Source organism: Neophocaena asiaeorientalis, unplaced genomic scaffold (genome assembly GCF_003031525.2).
Source record: "Neophocaena asiaeorientalis asiaeorientalis breed wild unplaced genomic scaffold, Neophocaena_asiaeorientalis_V1.1 scaffold69, whole genome shotgun sequence".
Classification (NCBI taxonomy): Eukaryota; Metazoa; Chordata; class Mammalia; order Artiodactyla; family Phocoenidae; genus Neophocaena; species Neophocaena asiaeorientalis.
In genome coordinates, this window is record NW_020174373.1 from 91,823 (window position 1) to 115,701 (window position 23,879).

At 42.2% G+C, this 23,879-nt stretch overlaps 1 protein-coding gene across 3 annotated transcripts in view; it reads left to right on the forward strand.

The window, feature by feature from the left end:
- STAMBP (STAM binding protein) overlaps positions 1-23,592 on the forward strand; it is a 38,382-nt gene extending 14,790 nt beyond the window's left edge. The window contains exons 3-10 of one of the 3 annotated variants that reach the window (XM_024756283.1): positions 10,938-11,013; positions 11,326-11,421; positions 12,552-12,915; positions 13,963-14,087; positions 14,965-15,102; positions 20,565-20,677; positions 21,273-21,372; positions 22,933-23,592. In XM_024756283.1, the coding sequence (XP_024612051.1) occupies positions 10,938-11,013; positions 11,326-11,421; positions 12,552-12,915; positions 13,963-14,087; positions 14,965-15,102; positions 20,565-20,677; positions 21,273-21,372; positions 22,933-22,989 (1,069 nt within the window). In that variant the 3' untranslated portion in view covers positions 22,990-23,592. The remainder of the gene's footprint in view (positions 1-10,937; positions 11,014-11,325; positions 11,422-12,551; positions 12,916-13,962; positions 14,088-14,964; positions 15,103-20,564; positions 20,678-21,272; positions 21,373-22,932) is intronic. The other 2 variants (XM_024756282.1, XM_024756284.1) reach the window with 2 other exon arrangements.
- The last annotated feature ends 287 nt before the right edge of the window (positions 23,593-23,879 follow it).

Consider the following 23,879-nt stretch of genomic DNA (forward strand, 5'->3'; position numbering starts at 1 on the left):
CTTTAGCATTTGTTGTAAAGCTGGTTTGGTAGTGCTGAATTCTCTTAACTTTTGCTTGTCTGTAAAGGTTTTAATTTCTCCTTCGAATCTGAATGAGATCCTTGCTGGGTGCAGTAATCTTGGTTGTAAGTTTTTCCCTTTCATCACTTTAAATATGTCCTGCCACTCCCTTCTGGCTTGCAGAGATTCTGCTGAAAGATCAGCTGTTAACCTTATAGGGATTTCCTCGTATGTTATTTGTTGCTTTTCCCTTGCTGCTTTTAATATTTTTTCTTGTTATTTAATTTTTGATAGTTTGATTAATATGTGTCTTGGCATGTTTCTCCTTGGATTTATCCTGAATGGGACTCTCTGTGCTTCCTGGACTTGATTGACTATTTCCTTTCCCATATTAGGGAAGTTTTCAAGTATAATCTCTTCAAATATTTTCTCAGTCCCTTTCTTTTTCTCTCCTTCTTCTGGGACCCCTATAATTCAAATGTTGGTGTGTTTAACGTTGTCCCAGAGGTCTCTGAGACTGTCCTCATGTCTTTTCATTCTTTTTTCTCTATTCTGCTCTGTGGTAGTTATTTCCACTATTTTATCTTCCAGGTCACTTATCTGTTCTTCTGTCTCAGTTATTCTGCTATTGATTCCTTCTAGAGAATTTTAAATTTCATTTATTGTGTTGTTCATCATTGTTTGCCCTTTAGTTCTTCTAGGTCCTTGTTAAACATTTCTTGTATTTTCTCCATTCTATTTCCAAGATTTTGGATCATCTTTACTATCATTACTTTGAATTCTTTTTCAGGTAGACTGCCTATTTCCTCTTCATTTGTTTGGCCTGGTGGGTTTTTTGCCTTGCTTCTTCATCTGCTGTGTGTTTCTCTGTCTTTTCATTTTGCCTAACTTACTGTGTTTGGGGTCTCCTTTTCGCAGGCTGCAGGTTTGTAGTTCCCACTGTTCTTGGTGTCTGCCCCCAGTGGGTAAGGTTAGTTCAGTGGGTTGTGTAGGCTTCCTGGTGGTGGGGACTGGTGCCCATGTTCTGGTGGATAGGGCTGGATCTTGTCTTCCTGGTGGGCAGGACTGCGGCTGGTGGGGTGTTTTGGGGTGTCTGTGGCCTTATTATGATTTTAGGCAGCCTCTCTGCTAATGTGTGGGGTTGTGTTCCTGTCTTGCTAGTCGTTTGGCATGGGGTGTCCAGAACTGGAGCTTGCTGGTCATTGAGTGGAGCTGAGTCTTAGCGTTGAGATGGAGATCTCTGGGAGAACTCTTGCTGATTGATATTACATGGGGTGGGGAGGTCTCTGGTAGTCCAATGTCCTGAACTCAGCCCTCCCATCTCAGAGGCTCAGGTCTGACACCCAGCTGGAGCACCAAGACCCTGTCAGCCACATGGCTCAGAAGAAAAGGGAGAAAAATAAAATTAAATTAAATTTTAAAAAGTTATTAAAATAATTTAAAAAAATATTATTAAAGTAAAAAAATTATAATAAGTAATAAAAAAAGAGAGCAACCAAACCAATAAACAAATTCACCAATGATAACAAGCGTTAAAAACTGTACTAAGATAAACATAAAAATCAGAAACTAGTCTGTTCCATACAGCAAACCCCAAAGTCTACAGTTGCTCCCAAAGTCCACGACGTCAGTTTTAGGATGATTTGTTGTCTATTCAGGTATTCCACAGATGCAGGGTACATCAAGTTGATTTTGGAGATTTAATCTGCTGCTCCTGAGGCTACATGGAGAAATTTCCCTTTCTCTTTGTTCACACAGCTCCCGGGGTTCAGCTTTGGATTTGGCCCCGCCTGTGCGTGTAGGTCGCCAGAGGGTGTCTGTTCTTCACCCAGACAGGAGGGGGTTAAAGGAGCGGTTGATTAGGGGGCTCTGGCTCACTCAGGCTAGGGGGATGGAGGGGTACGGAATGCAGGGCGAGCCTATGGTGGCAGAGGCTGGCGTGCGTTCTCCCGGGGAAGTTGTCACTGGATCACGGGACCCTGGCAGTGGCGGGCTGCAGAAGCTCCAGGGAGGGGAGGTGTGGATAGTGACCTGAGCTTGCACACAGGCTTCTTGGTGGCTGCAGCCGCAGCCTTAGCGTCTCATGCCCGTCTCTGGGGTCCGCGCTGATAGCGGCGGCTCGCGCCCATCTCTGGAGCTCGTTTAGGCGGTGCTCTGAATCCCCTCTCTTCGCACACCCCGAAACAATGGTCTCTTGCCTCTTAGTTCCAGACTTTTTCCCAGACCCCCTCCCAGCTAGCTGTGGCGCACTAACCCCTTCAGGCTGTGTTCACGCCGCCAACCCCAGTCCTCTCCCTGGGATCCGACCTCCGAAGCCTGAAGCCTGAAGCCCGAGCCTCAGCTCCCCGCCCCCGCCCACCCCGGCTTCCTGAGCAGACAAGCCTCTCGGGCTGGTGAGTGCTGGTCGGCACCGATCCTCTGTGCGGGAATCTCTCCGCTTTGCCCTCCGCACCCCGTGGCTGCGCTCTCCTCCGCGGCTCCGAAGCTTCCCCCCTCCGCCACCCGCAGTCTCCGCCCGCGAAGGGGCTTCCTAGTGTGGGGAAACCTTTCCTCCTTCACGGCTCCCTCCCACTGGTGTAGGTCCCATCCCTCTTCTTTTGTCTCTGTTTTTTCTTTTTTCTTTTGCCCTACCCAGGTACGTGGGGAGTTTTGCCTTTTGGGAAGTCTGAGGTCTTCTGCCAGCATTCAGTAGGTGTTCTGTAGGAGTTGTTCCACAGGTAGATGTATTTTTGATGTACTTGTCGGGAGGAAGGTGATCTGCCATCTTGAAGGTCCTCCCTGTCAGTAGCTCTTCAGTCAGCGATACTTCGTTTTCTTTTCCTTTGTGCTTAATCTAGTTTCATTTGCTCACAGGGTGTCCCATGCAGAGGTCTTGACCCCAGCACTTCAGACCAGAGTTCCTAGGGCAAAGTGGCTGCACCCAACACCAGTAAATATTTTTGGCTTTGCAGGCAATTTGATCGCTGTTGCAACCTCTGCTTTGTAGTGTGAAAGCAAGCCATTGATAATACACAAATGAATGGGTGACGCTGTGTTCCAATGAAACTTTATTTATAAAAACAGATGGCGAGCTAGATTTGACCCGCTAGCCGTAGTTTGCCAAGCCCTGGCATAGACAGCTCTTTGGAGAAGTTGGACAGGAAGTAAAGTGGAAAACTGAGGAAGTAATTGAAGGGGACAAGGAGTATATGAATGTGCGTGTGTGCGTGTACGTGTGTGTGTGCGTGTGTGTGTGTTTTAAGATCGGAGATTCTAGAGCATACTTTTTGCTGATGGAAAGGATACTGTGGAGAAGGAGAGGCTAACGGTACAGAAAAGAGAGTTGCAGTGTAGAAATAAACTCTTATATAGGCAAGAGGGAGTAGGATTAATGGTACACGGATGCTTAAGAAGTTGTTTTTTTTCTGTGATTTGGTGTTACTTTGAGTGATATGAATATCAGTGTTAACAACAAGACCGATACGGGGAGTCTGTTCCTGTATGTGGTGTTCTGCTTATAGGACCATTCAACATGATGAACTAGGCCTAGAGGAGAGTTGAGTGAGAGGAGGGTAGAATGTATTACTTAACTTGTTAGATTTGGGGTTTAATTTGGGACTTTGTTGGATTGGCTAGACCTGGATCAATAAATGTAGCTACCTTCATTTTTCCTGCAGATATCTTCAAGGCCCTAACTCTGATTCTGTGAACTGACAAGCCCTAGGAGTTGCAAAAAAACTTCTAGCTCAGTATTCTTGGTCAGTTTTTCTACCGCAGTTTACTTGGTATATTCCTGTCAGTTAACAACGGCTCACTTTGGCAGTTATTACACTGAGGAGAGAGGAGGGAAGAGGGTAGGCCTCTACCTCACCACTCTTCTGCCTCCCCCCCACTATTGAGTCATTGTTCTAGACCTTTTGCATACTTTAACTCAGGATTTTAAAGGCATGTTTGTTCTTTTCCCTTGAGCAGTTCAGGCATCTTAATTATCTCAAGCACATTTCCCCCCTCAGAGGTTTCCCCTACTGTAGGCATGCTTTGCCTTTTGCAGACCCCAGTATAGAAGAAGGATCTTCAACATATTAAATCAGTGCATATTTTCATGGTGAGCACAGACAGTAATCCAGGCGGTGGATTCTTTCGCAGCTTTTTATGGTCATCGACTAGGCTGCATAGAAGAGAGTTACACAGGACTTAGGATATTCCTGTCTGCTGTGTGAGCCCCCTACAACACAGACCTGCTTTCTGAAAATGTCCTGTCACCTGTGTTGAAAATGTTTACCACCAGGACTGGGGCTTATGGGCTGAAGAGGGTTTTCATTTGTGCCCATGCTCACTTTGCTGACTAACTTTTAAGATGGGAAGAAATTAGAGCCCTTAATACATCCATGTTATAGAATTTCTGCTTGACTTTTAAAATTATTTTTACACAAAAGTAATATTTGTTCCTAATTCAAACAAATTTTTTTCAAACCATACAGCAAGGGAAATATTAAAGTGAAAAGAAAATTCCCATCCGCCAGAGGTAATCACTGTTATGTTTAGCGGCTCGCGCCCATCTCTGGAGCTCGTTTAGGCGGTGCTCTGAATCCCCTCTCTTCGCACACCCCGAAACAATGGTCTCTTGCCTCTTAGTTCCAGACTCTTTCCCAGACCCCCTCCCAGCTAGCTGTGGCGCACTAACCCCTTCAGGCTGTGTTCACGCCGCCAACCCCAGTCCTCTCCCTGGGATCCGACCTCCGAAGCCTGAAGCCTGAAGCCCGAGCCTCAGCTCCCCGCCCCCGCCCACCCCGGCTTCCTGAGCAGACAAGCCTCTCGGGCTGGTGAGTGCTGGTCGGCACCGATCCTCTGTGCGGGAATCTCTCCGCTTTGCCCTCCGCACCCCGTGGCTGCGCTCTCCTCCGCGGCTCCGAAGCTTCCCCCCTCCGCCACCCGCAGTCTCCGCCCGCGAAGGGGCTTCCTAGTGTGGGGAAACCTTTCCTCCTTCACGGCTCCCTCCCACTGGTGTAGGTCCCATCCCTCTTCTTTTGTCTCTGTTTTTTCTTTTTTCTTTTGCCCTACCCAGGTACGTGGGGAGTTTTGCCTTTTGGGAAGTCTGAGGTCTTCTGCCAGCATTCAGTAGGTGTTCTGTAGGAGTTGTTCCACAGGTAGATGTATTTTTGATGTACTTGTCGGGAGGAAGGTGATCTGCCATCTTGAAGGTCCTCCCTGTCAGTAGCTCTTCAGTCAGCGATACTTCGTTTTCTTTTCCTTTGTGCTTAATCTAGTTTCATTTGCTCACAGGGTGTCCCATGCAGAGGTCTTGACCCCAGCACTTCAGACCAGAGTTCCTAGGGCAAAGTGGCTGCACCCAACACCAGTAAATATTTTTGGCTTTGCAGGCAATTTGATCGCTGTTGCAACCTCTGCTTTGTAGTGTGAAAGCAAGCCATTGATAATACACAAATGAATGGGTGACGCTGTGTTCCAATGAAACTTTATTTATAAAAACAGATGGCGAGCTAGATTTGACCCGCTAGCCGTAGTTTGCCAAGCCCTGGCATAGACAGCTCTTTGGAGAAGTTGGACAGGAAGTAAAGTGGAAAACTGAGGAAGTAATTGAAGGGGACAAGGAGTATATGAATGTGCGTGTGTGCGTGTACGTGTGTGTGTGCGTGTGTGTGTGTTTTAAGATCGGAGATTCTAGAGCATACTTTTTGCTGATGGAAAGGATACTGTGGAGAAGGAGAGGCTAACGGTACAGAAAAGAGAGTTGCAGTGTAGAAATAAACTCTTATATAGGCAAGAGGGAGTAGGATTAATGGTACACGGATGCTTAAGAAGTTGTTTTTTTTCTGTGATTTGGTGTTACTTTGAGTGATATGAATATCAGTGTTAACAACAAGACCGATACGGGGAGTCTGTTCCTGTATGTGGTGTTCTGCTTATAGGACCATTCAACATGATGAACTAGGCCTAGAGGAGAGTTGAGTGAGAGGAGGGTAGAATGTATTACTTAACTTGTTAGATTTGGGGTTTAATTTGGGACTTTGTTGGATTGGCTAGACCTGGATCAATAAATGTAGCTACCTTCATTTTTCCTGCAGATATCTTCAAGGCCCTAACTCTGATTCTGTGAACTGACAAGCCCTAGGAGTTGCAAAAAAACTTCTAGCTCAGTATTCTTGGTCAGTTTTTCTACCGCAGTTTACTTGGTATATTCCTGTCAGTTAACAACGGCTCACTTTGGCAGTTATTACACTGAGGAGAGAGGAGGGAAGAGGGTAGGCCTCTACCTCACCACTCTTCTGCCTCCCCCCCACTATTGAGTCATTGTTCTAGACCTTTTGCATACTTTAACTCAGGATTTTAAAGGCATGTTTGTTCTTTTCCCTTGAGCAGTTCAGGCATCTTAATTATCTCAAGCACATTTCCCCCCTCAGAGGTTTCCCCTACTGTAGGCATGCTTTGCCTTTTGCAGACCCCAGTATAGAAGAAGGATCTTCAACATATTAAATCAGTGCATATTTTCATGGTGAGCACAGACAGTAATCCAGGCGGTGGATTCTTTCGCAGCTTTTTATGGTCATCGACTAGGCTGCATAGAAGAGAGTTACACAGGACTTAGGATATTCCTGTCTGCTGTGTGAGCCCCCTACAACACAGACCTGCTTTCTGAAAATGTCCTGTCACCTGTGTTGAAAATGTTTACCACCAGGACTGGGGCTTATGGGCTGAAGAGGGTTTTCATTTGTGCCCATGCTCACTTTGCTGACTAACTTTTAAGATGGGAAGAAATTAGAGCCCTTAATACATCCATGTTATAGAATTTCTGCTTGACTTTTAAAATTATTTTTACACAAAAGTAATATTTGTTCCTAATTCAAACAAATTTTTTTCAAACCATACAGCAAGGGAAATATTAAAGTGAAAAGAAAATTCCCATCCGCCAGAGGTAATCACTGTTATGTTTCTTGTGTGTTTATGTGTTTGTTAAGAAAGTATGCCCATGCAAACACATGGGCTCGTGTCTTTATCCTTTTTTCTTAAAGCCTGAATGAGATCATACAATATATTATTTTCTACAGTTTGCTTTCTTAACAGTCATATCTTTCCGCATCAGGACACATTGATCCAGCATCTCATTCTGCCTTAGGGCTGTTTCTTCTGCCTGGAACAGACTTATCCCAGATATCGTCATGGCTTACTCTTCCAGTCCTTACTTAACTGCTACCTTCTCAGTGATGCCTTCCTTAGCTGCCCTATCTAAAAGCTCAATCCCTTCCCTGTCACTTCTATTCCCCTTCCCTATTAGTGACTTTTTCCTAGCACTGATTATCTATAATACTTTTTATTTTGTCTATTGTCTGTTCCCCCACTGTAATGTACACTCTCTGGTGGGGAGGAATTTGTGACTGTGACATTCACTGCCAAGTTGCCAGCCTTTATAATAATTCCTGACCCCACAGTAGATTCTCAGTAAATATTTGTTGAAGGAAAGAGTGAATGGTTATGTTGTTTTTCCACATTTGGGTACACCATAATTTATTAAATAATCCCCTACTGATGGTCATTTAGGTTTTCGGGTTGCCCTACTTTTATGAACAATGCTGTATTTAACAGTCTTATACATATATTTTTGTATTATTATAGGATAAATTCATAGATGTGGAGTTGTGAGTTTAAAGGATATACACTTTTTTTTTTTTTTTTTTTTTTTTTTGCGGTACGCGGGCCTCTCACTGCTGCGGCCCCTCCCGCTGTGGAGCACAGGCCCCAGACGCGCAGGCTCCGCAGCACGTGGGATCCTCCTGGACCGGGGCACAAACCCGCGTCCCCCGCGTCAGCAGGCGGACTCTCAACCACTGCGCCACCAGGGAAGCCCTAGGATATACACATTTTAAATTTTGAATACTTGTCTCCCACTCCCCTTCCTCTCCTAAGGAAAAAGGTATTATCAAATTACAGTCCTGCTAAGAGTGTGTAAGGATACCCATTTCTCTATGCCCTTGCCTACATTGATTGTAATCAACTTTTAAGCCTTTGCCAATCTGATAGATGAAAATGATATCTCATCTTAATTTGAATTTCTTTCATATGTAAGTAAAGTTGAGTATCATTTTATATAATTATTTGCCTTTTTATTTACTTTTCTGTGTACCTCTTTTTTTCTATTGTTCCATTAGGTTGTTTTGCTTGTGTTTCGCCAACGCATCTTTGTTTGCTTGGGTACATTTCCTGTCTGTAGGCTGCAACCAGATATAACCCAGAGAACAGTATACATCTGGGCCACAGCTATTCTCTGCCTAGAAAATTTCTAACCCTGGTGTTAACATCTTCATCTCTTCTTCTTGCTCACGTTTTTATTTATTAGTAAAAACAATCATATAAACATATAGCAGATGTTGGCTATGTGCTAGGCACTGTGCTCAGCATTTTATTTATTTTTAAAAATCTATTTTAATGTCATAGCAGCCCTATCAGGTAGTACTAGTTTGTCTCTGTATATATAATTTATATATAGAGAGAAACTGAGGGATAGTGCTGGAGATCACACAGCTAGTAAGTGCTTAAAGCCAGGATTTGAACCGAAGCAGGGTGGCTCCAGAGCCTGCCCTCCTAACCACCAAGCTCTGTTGCCTCCAGTGTGGGCAGTGGGTTATGCTGCCCATTCTGTTTTCAGGAGTTGCTTCTGCCCATATGTCCCTATGCAGAAAATTGACTACAGTTACTGAAACAAGAGAAAGGTATTCATGTTCAGGTCTGGGAGTTTTATCTTATAAGTTAGTTTTCATTACATGGTTCAAAATCAAAATAATAAAATGAAAGGTATATAGTGAAAATTTTCACTCCCACTCTTGTCTCATCTACTCTATTTCCCCTGTCCTCTATTTTTGCTAGTTTCTGTATATACTTCCTGTGTTACTTTATATACTTATAAACAAAATAAATGAATATATATACATGCACACAGGCATACCTTGTTTTATTGCACTTTACAGATACTGTATTTTTTACAAATTGAAGGTTTGTGGCAACCCTGCATTGTCAGATGATTCTTAGCATTTTTTAGCAATAAAGTATTTTAAATTAAAGTGTATATGTTTTTAGACCTAATGCTATTGTACACTTAATAGAGTACACTGTAGTGTAAACATAACTTTTTTATGTACTGAGAAATGAGAAAACTTATGTGGTTCATTTTATTGCAACATTTGCTTTATTGCAGTAGTCTGGAACCAAACCCTCAATATCTCTGAGGTGTGCCTATATATAATTTTCCCCTTTCTTACATGTAAGGTAGCATGTTATATATACTTTTTTGCACTTTGTTTTTTCACTCAGCTCATCCAAAGGTTTTAAGACAATTTTATTCATCAGATATTTTTTCAGTGCCTCTTTATACAAGGCACTGTGCTGGCTTTAGAGGAACATACAAAGAAGCATGAAACAGAAATCTCTGGCCTCAGGGACTTCACAGTTCTTCAGGCTGAGAGCATAAATAAAAATAAAGTGTGGTGTTTATATGACATGTTACTTTCTTGACTGATTGAGGCTTCAATACAAAGCACACTTAGCCTGCTGAAGGTAGTGAACGTGTACCTTGGTCTTTTGAGTTACTGAATAATAGGTCTCTTGAGCACAAGATCTATGCCTTATTTATCCTAATATCCTCTTCAGGACTTTATGGTTGAAAAGTGAATCTGTGCTTGTTTTAAGTATAGACTTCAAGGAAACTTTTAATTCATTTTTCATGAACCCAAAGGACAATTTTTAGAATTGTTTTGATTTTGGAATTCATCCCTGCCTGAGGGGTCTTGTGAAATTGGATTGAAATGAAATTTTCATGTGCCTAATTAGAACAGAAGGAGGATGGCTCATCTATAGAGGGTGTGTTTTGGTGGGGATCTTCTTTTCCCTTTACTGAGTCTTCCTCTTTTGTTTCCTCCTACCCATGGGCAGAAAGTGAAAAAGAGTCAGTTAATCCCAACTACATAACAGTGTTTTGTGGCTGTGGGCAAGCTACCCTCAGTTTATTTGTTTTGGGTCTCAGCTTGTGTTTATTACAACCTAATTCTGTTGAAAGACATCTTTGTTCAGAACCCCTCCAACAGTTCTGGACATTCCAGGAGCCATGAGGAGGCAGTACGATATAGTGGTTGAAAGAGTAGACTCTGGAACTGGCCTGCTGGCATTGAATTCTGAACCCTCCGTTTTGGCTATGACAAGTTACTGAACTTCTATTTATTTTCACCGTCCCCAAGTAGACATCATAAATGTTAGAGGTCTATGAATTGATTCAGTTTATTTTTCCCACTGAGCTTTACAGCCAAGGACAAGAACTGAAAGAGGAAATCTAGCACTTAATGTTTCTCTAAGCACTTTTCATCAGTGATCATAATACACGTTACACATGTAACGTGCACATATTACACACATATAACACATGAACTGTCTTAAGCATCTCAGTGCTTAATCTGGTGCAAGGAATATTCTTCTCTGACGGAACATGAATCCCAAAGAAGAAAAGCCAGCATTAAAGGTCACACAGAGTTAGAAGTAGTAATAGAATGTGGGTTTTCTCTTAGCCTCCTGTCCTTGGCTGCCAAACTGATCTCTGAAGAATGATTTGTGAGAGGCCTTTTCCTTTGGAAGCCTGTTACTGTCACAACAAGAAGAGAACCTCTTTGGAGGTGTATTTTGGGGTGCAGGATAGGCTTTTTCCTCCCCATCATTTTTGTTGTAGGCGTCTGGTGCTGCTGCACATCTGATTTGGGGGAAGAGGGAAACACTCTGCTGCTCCTTACAGGGCTAGAGATGAGTGGGGAGCATGGCCTGTCAGGGTGTTCCTGTTATCCCTGCATGCCTGGAAACCCATCAGGTAGTCTCTGCAGGGTAAGGGAGTTGCATTGCTTCAGAGTCTTTTGGACATTTGGACATCTTCTCTGCATCACAGTCAATCTGATCTGTTCCCTTAGGCTCTTTATTGAGAAACTACCAAAGCATCGAGATTACAAATCGGCTGTCATTCCTGAAAAGAAAGACACAGTAAAGGTGGGTCTTCACTTTAACTGTTGCCCATCTAAAAGCTTCAGAGAAGCACAAACTAACTCCAAAATGTAAGTAGCAGTACCTGCATCTGAGCAGCATATCCTGCAAATAGGAGATGAGGCCATTCCACTAGATCAGTTACAAAGTGTCTGGTACGGTAGGGTGTATTTTAAGTTAAATTATTTAAATTTAAATTATTATTTAAATGTTTTGAGAAACATTGTTGCCATTGCCAACTTGACTTCGGTCTTTTTACTTCTCTACTTAATTAGCTGGCAATTGTTCTAACTCCCAGTTTTTGATTTTGTGTCTCAGAAATTAAAGGAGATTGCATTTCCCAAAGCAGAAGAGCTGAAAGCAGAACTGTTAAAACGATATACCAAAGAATATATAGACTATAATGAAGAAAAAGTGAGTATGTAATAGCAAAAAAAAAAGGAAATTACTTTGGTTTCTTAGGCTGTGACCTAGGATTCTAATAGATATTTCAGCAGATCTTGTGATTTTAATGTGATATTTTACTTTATTGGCAAAGACCAGAAACTCAAAAAAGGTGTTTAGGCTGAGGATTCTAATACAGATTTAGCCTGTTTATCTAAGAGGATGACTTGAGGGACAGAATATCTATTGCTTGTCTGCTATGTCTAGAGCTAGAACCTAAGAACAATGAAAATCGAACTAAAGTATAAGGTTTTTAGATCAGAGAATTTGGGATATTTGATACACATTTGATTATATCCAACATAGGTATACCTGTTTATAATAATTGGGGTTTTTTTTCAAGCTATTTTCAAATGATTCTTGTTAGGAAGAGTCAGTTAAAACACATGAGAAGCTCTGAGACAGTGTCATTGGTCTGTGTCAGGTGAGAACACACACTGCAAGCACTTCCACATTCTTTTGTACACTCTACTGAATTCTGTTCTGGACTCTGATGTTGAAAATCAGCAGAGAGGTGAACAGCTATGTATTTCTAAGGTACCCAGTGAGTGAAAACCTTCATGAAGGAGATTATTCCTTGATGTTTCTTAGTAGTTTAAAATGTCACTCTATATTGGACCAGTCACCAGAAAAATTTCAGAGGCTTCATTCAGGGTCAGAATTCAATAGAGACCCCCAACATGGCAGTTGTAAGTTTAGAGTTGGTTCTGCTTCACAGCCATACTTGGGATACAGAATGTATACATGGCACACCAGAGGCTAAAATTGTATGATACAGATTATGAGGTGCAGACAATAAGTTGCCTTGAGATTTTTGGTAAAGAAGAAAATGCATTAGTTAAAGTCATTGGGAAAGGGTACCAACAGGATCAGGACTTTAACTGTTTTTGAAGAATAGGTGTATGGTAGTTAGATAGACAGGAGCGGCAGCTGTTCCATGGGTATAGAGGTACTAAGGGAAGCATGAATTCTGTGTTGGGAACTCGCGCTAGAGCAGAAGTACATTTGGGGCAATCTCCCTGCTGAAAAGCCTTGTCCTTCTAAGATGTGAAGTCACTTAAGTATAAAGTGTTACCCTAACTCGTATTCATTCTTTGTAGAAGAAGGAAGAGGAAGAATTGGCCCGAAATGTAGCCATCCAGCAAGAGCTGGAAAAGGAAAGACAGAGGGTGGCACAACAGAAGCAGCAACAGTTGGAGCAGGAACAGTTCCATGCCTTTGAGGAGATGATCCGGAACCAGGAACTAGAAAAAGAACGACTGAAAATTGTACAGGAGTTTGGGAAGGTGGACCCTGGCCTGGACGGCCCACTGGTACCTGACTTAGAGAAGCCCTCCCTAGATGTGTTCCCCACGGCACCTGTTATATACACACAGCCTTCGGACTGTAATACAACTGTAAGGCCTGCCAAGCCACCTGTAGTGGATAGATCCTTGAAACCTGGAGCATTGAGCAACTCAGAAGGTAGTGAATTCATTTGCTTCCGTACTCTTCTATCTCAGCTGCAACCAAACAGGGTGTCATTCCAGGAGATTCAGCTACAACTACCTCCATGATACCACTCATTAGGCTCTGGTCACAGAAATCCATTTGATTAGTATTACCATACTGTGTTCTATCACAGCTATATTATAAAGTGGACTTTGCTTAAGACATACAGTTTACCTGGGCCAGGTCGATTTTCTGAAGAGCTAATAACATCCTTGAAAGTCAGACCCTCAGCTTTTAAGGGTTATACAGAGATTTGAAATGTTCAGTGAACTAGAGACCACTGTTGACCTTCTGTAAAGGAAATTTGAGATTTATAGTACCACTTTACAATTCAACCACTGACCTTTAAATAATAAAAAAGAGCTACTGAATTGTGCTTGCCCTGCAAATGTTCCTAATTGGTAAGGAGTTTAGTCAAGGTAAGTATTGTATGTAGTCAGTGATAATTCAGTCTAGCGATAAAAAACTGTTGAGTCTTTCCTCCTCTCACCAACGTACGGCTATCTGAGAAAATAACAATAGCGGCAAAATGATGAGTATGCCTTGATTATTAGAATAGATCTTTTTGTTAGGAATTGTCTTTCAAGTAGTCATGTAAGGAGTTCAGCTTCGCAGAAGATCCACTTAAAAGGACAAGGTAAGAGTGGGCAAGGGGTGCTGGACTCTTGAAGCCTGGCCTTCAGGGTTTCTCCCCATGTACTAGGCAGGATTGTCTCTCACTATTATTCCTGAATAGCTCAGAAACTTCTTTTAAGCAGTAGTTTACCTTTGTGTTAACTTGAATGATTAAAGCCTCTTTTCTTTTCTTGAAATAACATACTCCCAATGGCTGTAGCAAGAGGTTGGAGAAGAGACTTTACAGCCCTTTTTCTTCCACCATAAGGATGAGATCCCCATGTGCTACCTACAGTTGCGGGACCCCAGTGATTTAGCATTGCTCTCCTAGGGCTGCCAACTCTGAGGTCTGCTTGGGGAGGCTGTGCCCCATGATCTCAGACGTTTCTTCCTTCTCCATTACAGCTCCTACAATCGATGGACTGCGCCACGTGGTGGTGCCTGGGAAGCTCTGCCCACGGTTTCTCCAGTTGGCCAGTGCCAACACTGCCCGGGGAGTAGAGACATGTGGAATTCTCTGTGGAAAACTGGTAAAAGACAAATGCTTTCCTGAGCTGAGACTGTTTCTTCCCTCTTGGCCTCCTGTGACTCTCAGAGAAGATATCCAGGGTCAGTTACTCTTTGTGCCAATCCTTCTGCCAAAGAGCCATGGGCAGCGTAATGCAATGTCACCTTGATTTTAGTGACCCTGTATTTGATTGATTTTCAGAGTCCCTTGAACTGAACTGATTATTTTAATGCCAGTGGTAAGAAATACCTAATTCTAAACCTGGTAGGAAGATCCTGTATATTAGCTTTTGAACACCGACTTTATGGCAGGACCTGGGAATATGAAATATGTAAGGCACGGAGCATGTGTCCGCAAAAAGTACCCAGGCACTTTGGAGAGATGGGAGATATACACCAAAAGACAGATAGTATGCTGACTAGTATGTACAATAAAAGCACTAGGAATGATGAGGAAAGAAGGATCATTAAATGGAGGTGCTTAAAGAACCCATTACTAACTGCCGAATAAATAAACACATAAGGTGGAATAGACTTAAACTGAGCTTTAAAGGATGGGAAGGGCTTAGAGAAATAGTAAAAGGAAACTACTCTGGACATGAACAAAGGAAGAGAAATGGTACCCAGAGCTTCTTAAGAATCACGAGTAGACCTGTTCGGCTGCAGCAGGGAATTCCCACAGGGCTGTGGGCATCTGTGGCTTTGCAGAGGGCCCCAGGCAATGTACTTGGGCAGTCAGGGTTGTGAACATGACTGACATAAGGAACTCACCTCACTTAGGAGACTCCTGCTGGGGGGAAGGGCCTTCGCTTGTACAGATGTTTAACTTTCCACTGCTGTGACAGAGTGGGGTTGCCTAAGTGCCAGGGAATTGTGATGAGCTGTTTTCTCATTTGACAGATGAGGAATGAATTTACCATTACCCATGTCCTCATCCCCAAGCAAAGTGCTGGGTCTGATTATTGCAACACCGAGAACGAAGAAGAGCTTTTCCTCATACAGGATCAGCAGGGTCTCATCACCCTGGGCTGGATTCACGTAAGCAATTCCGAGCTCTCCAGGGGTTCGTCTCCTCTTCTCACATGATATTATAAACACACTGCTTATTTTTTTCTTGGAGCAGAGTGAATTGTATCCAGACTATTTAGATGGTTGTATTTCCCTCTGTTGGATGCAGACTTGACTTCCCTAGCATATGTAACTGCTTGCACCACAGTATTGATTTCCGGGCATTACTTAGGGCTTTTTAACTTAAAATTTTTTAATGGAAATGAACTTGTTTCCCTATAGTCCCAATTCCCCTGTGAGCATGAACAGTGATAGGATGCTAGCCTAGAGTATATGTGGACCTTGACGGTAGAGACTATGCCTTACTTCGTACAAATGATGTTCCTGAAAGGTATATAAATCAAAATATTTTAAATGAGCCAAGGAAATTAATTCAGATCCCTCCATCTGGTCTTTCTTAAAGCAGCCTATACTTTTACATAAATCAGAAGGGCCACGAATATAGGAGATTTTCAAGTGTCTGCATGTATTAACAGTCTTCTGGTAATATTCAGGTAAAACATAATTCCATCCCTAAAGATTACTTCTTAATTTTTCTTTCTATTCCTTTTCAACCCCTCATTCTCATAGACCAAACTGTTTTCCATATTGTGTGACAGGGTTACATAAAAACAAGGCAGCTCATTTCTGGATTTGGGAAGATTGCACACACTTGTATATTAGAATTTGGGAAATACTGACCTGTGAGGCAGTCAGTGTGCCTCTGTCGTTTCATAAATATTTGCCTTTTATTGTGTGTCCCCCATTATCGTACATGGGGAGTAGAAAACTTGTACCTTATCCGCCAGGGGATACAAGTTTGAGTAAGATATGATTTTAGTCTCATAAAGGAGACTGACATATAGACAAGTCATAACTCTTCATGTGAGGCAGAATGTGCCAGGTGCCTCAAGAGGTGCAAACAGCCCTGTGGAATTCAGAGGAGGGAAGGATCACACCTGGGGTGATTTTCTAGAATTTTGACAAGGTGAGCCAAGGGAGAGTTCCATATGGAGGGGACAACACTGGAATAGGCAGACTGTGATCCTGCAGCATTGAGTGGTCCAGTTTTCTGGGGCTTATGGTTCATATCAGGAAACAGTTGTAGGTAAGCTTTCACATGATACTTTAGGAGCAGTGTTCTGGAGGGTTTTGGGTGGACAGGCAGGATAGTTCTGCTTTTTAGTGAGGAGGTTGAAGCAGGGAGATCATTTAAGAGGTTAATGTGATGATAAAAATCTAATAATGATGAGAGCTACGGTGATGGCAGTGCATTTGGGAAGGAAGAGATAAATGTAGGATTTCAGAGGATGTGGGGAATGAGTAAGAGAGGATGATGAGTAAGTGATGACTTAGAGATTTCAGGCCTGACTCATGGGGGTGGCAATGATTAATCATCTCATAAGCAGAAACAGAGGCTCCAGCAGGAGAACTTACTTGGAAGTGGGGCAAATGGTGTCTTCTGTAGTAAAGATTTGACATTATATTGGTGGAGGTAATTATCAGGCAGTTGGAACTTGGGAACACGGTCTAGGTGGGAAAGAGAACCGGGAGACCTCTGCATACAGCTGACCTTGGAAGCCTTGGAACTGGAGGAGGGTGGAGAACAGGAAGAGATTCACTGGCAGCTTGAAGGACAGGCCACTTAGGGGAGCGTAGGGAGTAGTCAGTCGTGAAGCGAGGAGATGTCAGAGAAAGGTGAGGGGAGTGTTAAGGCACAGATGCCAAAGGAGGAGGAACATCTTAAGAAGCTTCAGGATGTTAACTATGTCACATGCTGCAGAGAGATGAAGACTTGTATGAGCCCTTTGGATTTGATGAGGTCATTGATGACCTCAATTTAGTGGGTTTTATGCAGATTAAAAAGGTTTAAGAAGTAATGGGTATTGAGGTTGTGGTGATAGTGAAATATATACTGATTTTTTGAAGAGCTTAGTACTGACTAAAGGAAAGGAAAGAGATGGAATGGTGGCTTAAGGAATAGCCAGGTTGAGAGAGTTTGCTTGATTTATGGTTTAGTGTGAAAATGTGTTCTGTTTTTATTTTGGTTTGTTTTTAAACCTTTATATTTGAAATGTGTATAAGAAAGTACGTAAAATAAATGTGCACTTTAATGAATCATTAAACAAACATCTGTGCGCACACATTACCTAGGTCAAGAAATAGAGTGTTGCCAGAAGCACACTCCCACCTCCATATCCTGCCCAGTTACCCTTCCTCTCTGGTATAGATAGTCCCTCACTTGACATTTCTGGAAATTCTTTGCTTTTCTTTATAGCTTTACCACCTAAGTGTGTATCCCTAAACTCAATAGTTTAGTTTTGCCTGGTTTTGAACTTTATGTAAATAGAATTATATAATATGTATTTTTTTGTACTTGGCTTCTTTTGCTCAATATTTTTTTTTTTTTTTTTTTTTTTTTTTTGTGTTTTTTTTTTCTTAATTTTTTTTTTTTTTTTTTTTTTTTTTTTTTGCGGTACACGAACCTCTCACTGTTGTGGCCTCTCCCGTTGCGGAGTACAGGCTCTGGACGCGCAGGCTCAGCGGCCATGGCTCACGGGCCCAGCCGCTCCGCAGCATGTGGGGTCTTCCCAGACCGGGGCACGAACCCGTGTCCCCTGCATCGGCAGGCGGACTCTCAACCACTGCACCACCAGGGAAGCCCTTTCACTCAGTTTTTAAGGTTCATCTGCATTCTTATGTATAGTTGTCTGAACATTTTTTTAAAAATATATTTATTTATTTATTTTTGGCTGCGTTGGGTCTTCGTTGCTGAGCGCAGGCTTTCTCTAGTTGCAGCGAGCGGGGGCTACTCTTCGTTGCAGTGCATGGTCCTATTGCACTGGCTTCTCTTGTTGCAGAGCACGGGCTCTAGGTGCGCAGGCTCAGTAGTTGTGGCACACAGGCGGGCTTAGTTGCTCCGCGGCATGTGGGATCTTCCTGGACCAGGGCTCAAACCCGTGTCGCCTGCATCAGCAGGCGGATTCTTAACCACTGCGCCACCAGGCAAGCCCCTGAACATGTTTTTAAACCCAGTGAGCTGGTGGAGTATAGTGGAGCCTGTGCAGCAGATGTCAGAGGTCAGGAGAGACAAGGTAATGGAAGATAGGAAAGTATTAAATCAGAAGTACAAAAAGGGAGTCATCTTCATATGGGGGAGAAAACACTCACTCCTCTGAGACAGAATTGAAGGAAGAAAGAAAGATACCGAGAGATTTTTGAGGTTATAATTGGAGGGGTTGAGGGAACTCATTTTAGGTGATCTTGCTATCAACAACTAGATCCACTGCCCAGCAGGAGGAGACAGGTAAGTTTAAAAACTGGAGAAGATGGTGCTCGCTTCGGCAGCACATATACTAAAAACTGGAGAAGATGGGGAAAGTTTGGAATAATTTCTGTTTAGACTTCAGGTAGATCTTAGCCACAAATGAGTAAAAGGATTTTTAATATCAGTGGGGGCCCAGCTAGGAAGAAATTTAGAGCCTAAATTGATAGTATTCCAGCTTTTTTTCCCCATGATATTTCTGTAGCATTCCTTCCTAACTTGGGATTGAAAGCAAACAAAAGCAGACCATAACGTTTGCTCAGATCTTAAAATTGGCAAGAGGAGAAGGCAAAAGGTCAGTTCTTCCTTCTGTACCTTGCCAGCTATAAATCAGGTTCCCTGGTCAAAAACTTTGTATGGTCATGTTTATCACCAACTATTGTGTAACCCCCAACTCAGTATTCAAGGCACTCCTTCACCTTGTCTTACCTGGCATTGCTCTCCTGTGGCTGCCCTACTCATTCAGGCACCCAGGCTGCCCTGAGCATTCACTCTCCTCACTTATTTCTGCTCCTTTGGTGTATCGTTTTCTCTTCCTAAAAATGCCTGCCTCTGTCACCAGCATGGTGGACACAGTGAGCATAACTGTTTTTTCAAGAAACTTGTCTGTAAAGGGAAGGAGAGAAGGTGCAGTAGTTAGTGGGGAGCAGAGGCTCAAACAAGATTTTTTGGGTTTAGTTTAACAATTATTTATTGATCCCCTGCTATGTATCTGTATATCATCTTTCTAGCTAACCCAACTTTAGATAGGAGACCTTCATCAGCTTGTGTAGGTCTTTTTTGTTCTCAGTTAAAATTTCAGGCTGTAACCATGGGGTGTAGGGTGTTGGCACAGGCCGTTTTACCCTAACAGTCTATAGGATCATATTCTTATTAGGTAGAAACTGTTTCTCCCTTGTGGTCATGAAAGTTCTTTCCTTCCCCATGCAGACCTGTGTGTAGATTTACTGTCAGCACTCAGCTAACATGTTCCTGTATTGCAGACCTCTTCCACAATGAGCAGGTCACAGCATTCTATGCAGTTGTGCTTCTCAGATGAGGCTGCACATAAGAATCATTTAATAAGAATCATTTAGTGAGCTTTAAAGAAAAAAATTTCCTTCTCAGGATGGATATTTCCAGGGTGGGGTGCAGGAGCCTGTGCTTTTGACAAGTTCCTCAGAAGCTTCATTTTTGCACAACAGGGTTGAAAACACTGGTCAAGGGCACATATTTATTTTCTGTGCTTTTCTGTCAGTAAAGATTGGTGGTCTTTTTGAGTCATATTGGGTCTTTCTTTTTCCATCCTTGTTATCTCACACCCCCTCTGAGATGAACGTAAGTCATTATATGGTCCATTTGTGTACAAAGAGTGTGATCAATGAAACATTAAATAACTGTGGGATTCCAGTGGTTAGGACTCAGTGCTTTCACTGCTGTGGCCTAGGTTCAATACCTGGTTGGGGAACTAAGATGCCACAAGCCACGAGGCGTGGCCAAAAAACCATTAAGTAACTGAAAACAGATGAGATAAACTGAATGTAATTTAGATGGTGCTTTAACTGATTACCCTCAAAATTCAATATCTTGGTCTTTTTCTCAAATAAGACAGGGTCCTTTGTGTGATTTAACTACCCTTCTGAAATCCCAGTAACCCTCTGCCTCTCATAACCTTGAAAGATACGCTTTAACCACAGGACAGCTTTTGCTACTTTTGCCTATAGAGCCCCAGGCTCATGCTTGACCTTTTAACCCCTCCATCAGGAAGAAGAATCATTCATCTAACTGTGCTTTGTTAAGTCCTTGACTTCTACTAGGTTGTTGTATTGGGCAGCAGGTACTGTCTGATCCAGTATGGGAGACGCCATTGTGTTGAGAGAGCTTGTGAGTAGCCAGATAAGTCTTGATGGTCAATTAGAAATTGAGTCTCTTCACATACTCATGTTACACTATACTCATTTACAGTGCTGGGAAGGAGGTTTATTACTTATTATGAACTTCAGGCATATTCCTCATGGCTGCTAATGGCTTTGTACGTAAGGAGATCGTGGCAAGTTATTGAGAATTACTTGGCTCTACCTTCCTTCATGGGCCAGGCTTGACTGTGTATTCTCGCTGAAGGGGTCCCTGCCTTCTCTTCTCTTCTCAGACTCATCCCACGCAGACCGCCTTCCTCTCCAGTGTAGACCTACACACTCACTGCTCCTACCAGATGATGTTGCCAGAGTCGATAGCCATTGTTTGTTCCCCCAAGTTCCAGGAGTAAGTACATAGAGTGTGGTTCAGGGTTTTGCAAGGAGATAGCCTCAGAGGAAACGTTCTCCATTCTTAAGACCTTGTCCTCTATAAAATATATAGATTGTGGTATGGATTGGCTTTTTAAAAAGGCTTCCTTTTAAGTCCTATATCCTGATAAACCTACTCTAACTTGTTTACAAAAGTATCCAAGCAACAACCTAGATGCTTTTATAAGAAAAGGACATAAAAAATTTGAAGTGTTTGACTTGAAGCAGTAGGAATTTCAAGAGATTGATATCAGATTAGAAAATTTCAAAATCCAACAGATTATCTCCAAAAGTTAACTTCTTTTTCATTCTAAATCCTGTTATTTACTATGAATTCTCCCAGTAAATGTAGCGTGGTGGCGGTGATGAGTCATTCTCTGATTCATTCACCAGAGAAGAGACCTATGAGCCAGCATACTTTTGAGGCTGTCTCAAAGTGAGCTCTTCACTGCACTGGGTGTGTGTGTGTGTGTGTGTGTGTGTGTGTGTGTGTGTGTGTGTGTGTGTGTGTGTGTGTGTGTGATTGAGGGGACACCTTTGCTTGATTCTAGACCTGCTTTTTCTTATTTCAGAACTGGATTCTTTAGACTAACTGACCACGGACTAGAGGAGATTTCTTCCTGTCGCCAGAAAGGATTTCATCCACACAGCAAGGATCCGCCTCTCTTCTGTGTATGTATCTATGTAGAAGAAATCGGAGCTGTGCTTTAACCAGGGAGGACAGTAAGAGCTGCTGAGGCACATTGTCCTTTGTGACACACATAGAAGATCAGCCTTGTCACTTATTTTTCCAAATCTTCCTAATAAAAACATACATGGGAAGCGGTGTGGGATAGGAAGGAGTTTGAGTCTTAGCTCTGCTACTTAAGGACTGTGTGTCTTTGATCAAGTTACTTAACCTTCCTGGGCCTCGGCTTTCTCATCTGTAAATGAAGATGATAATAATAATAATACATACTTGAATAGGGTTATTGACAGGATTAAATGAAGTGACGCACAGAAAGTACCAAGTGCAGTAGCTTGCTTATTAAATGTCAGGTTTTTTCCTTCATCATCATCAGTTGCTAAGCCTGCACTTCAATAAGAGATTTGAATTCAAAAGAAAAAGGCACTTAAGTATCTTTAATTGTGGAATTTTGCTTTTCATTTGATTTTAGATAACAGGGATTTTTGTGACCTTATTAGAAAGTTTTTTTCCCCAGGTGGTATTCCGTGAGTAAAAAGTTCCAGTTGCTGAGAAGTATGTTTCAGTTTTTCCCCTCACATCTAACGTGATAGTATTGCTTCACTCCGTGCGGGCCGTGGAGTGTTATTATTTCTTTTGGGTTCCCTGAAAAGTGACCAATATGGAAAAGGGAGTCAGACCCTTGTCACATAAAAGAAACTGGGGATGTTTAGGAGAGAACCCCAGGGAGCATCTGAGAACTGACTGTAAACGTTAGAAGAATTGTTGTATAAAAAGGTATTGGGTGTGACTCCCAGAACTAAAACTTTAAGACCCTGTGGGATGACAGTTTTCAGCTGAGTATGAGAAAGAACTTTCTGACAGACTTGTTCACAAATAGGTTAGCCTGCCTTGGACTGTAATAAATGTCTAGGTACCAGGATGTTGAAACAGAGGCTGTATGATCCCCCAGAAATGCCTAGGCTTTCAGTTAGGATGAACCCTTAAGCATGCCAAGAGGGAGTATTCCCCATGTGAGAGTAGGTGTACTTTATTATCTGGTTGACATAATAACCCAAAAAACTGCAATGAATCCAGCAGTTATTTAAAATAAATGTATATTTAATGAATGACTCTAGAATATACATACATTTGAAAAATAAATGAAGGTATATGGGCCCACATTGATTCAGGCTACAGCCTATTGATTCTGGGTTGGTGGAAGTAATAATTCCCAGACCCCGTACCATAACAGCCATTTAAGTAGCAGTCTGGCTGCCAGCCTGGGAACCACTAGCCAGAATAAGCATTGTAAATAGGAGTTTTGTTTGTTTGGGGTTTTTTAAAACATACATATTTATATATCATGACAATATACAAAAGATATAAGAAGTTAGGCAGTGAACTGCTTATTGTAAATAGCTTTTAAACTTGCTTTTCAAAGATAAGAAAACACACAGGAAGTTAAGTAAAAGATATCTTCCATGACTTCAACAAGTAAGGAGTTTTAAAGATGACTTTCCAGAATTTTCCAGGACTTTCCCTTTCTTTCTTTTTCCCTGTTGCAGAGCTGCAGCCACGTGACTGTTGTGGACAGAGCAGTGACCATCACAGACCTTCGATGAGAGTTTGACTCAGACACTTCCCAAGAACTATAAAACCATATCAGTGTACTGGTAGCCCCTTAATTTAAACTTTCCAGAAAGCTCTGGAAGCTTTTTTAAACAGAATAGAACGTATCACCTTGGGGAGAACTGATTTTCTGTTTCTGGTTTGAAAAGAAATAATTGAATATGTTTTTTAGGCACATCTGGAAAATAGCATGATCGTGCTAAAGCAACTTTTCAGTCTGCCTGTAACTAAAAAATTGTCGAAAAAATGTTGTAATGAACACCTATATACCCTTTGTTCTAGACTCACCAGTTGTTAACATTTTTTCCCCCTCTCAGAGCTCCTTCTAATTTCTCTGCCCACTTGTTTATTGTTTACCTTTGGACTAATTAAGGGCATCTATGCAGAAATTTGGAAGCCATTTAGAAAATCTTTGGGTTTTTCTGTGGTTTATGGCAATATTAATGAAGCTTATCATAAAGCTGAGGGAGAGCTTGCTGTGTTTGACCAGATGGTGAGGCCCAAGAACCCTGAAGAATGATTTTGTCAGGAGTTATTGTTATTTAACAAATACTTAGGAATATTTTTTCTTCTACAATAAAATAACAACTATATATTTTTTTGTGCTCTAGAATGATCTGTTGGATCAAGCATTGTCTAGAGAGGTTAACTAAATGGTCTGGTTATTTGGGGAAGGGTGAGGGGAAAATGGAATTTGAGATGTACCAGCATCGAAGGTATGTCCCAGTTCACTTTTAATTGTTCAGTCTTTTCTCTCTGCCTTTTGCCATCTTCCAGGACTGTGAAGTCATCTCTGTTCTTTTGGTGCTATCTCAAGTCGGTCATCCCATTCACTTCCTCCTTACGCCCTAAAAGCTTTCAGCTGAGGATAATAGAGCCTTTG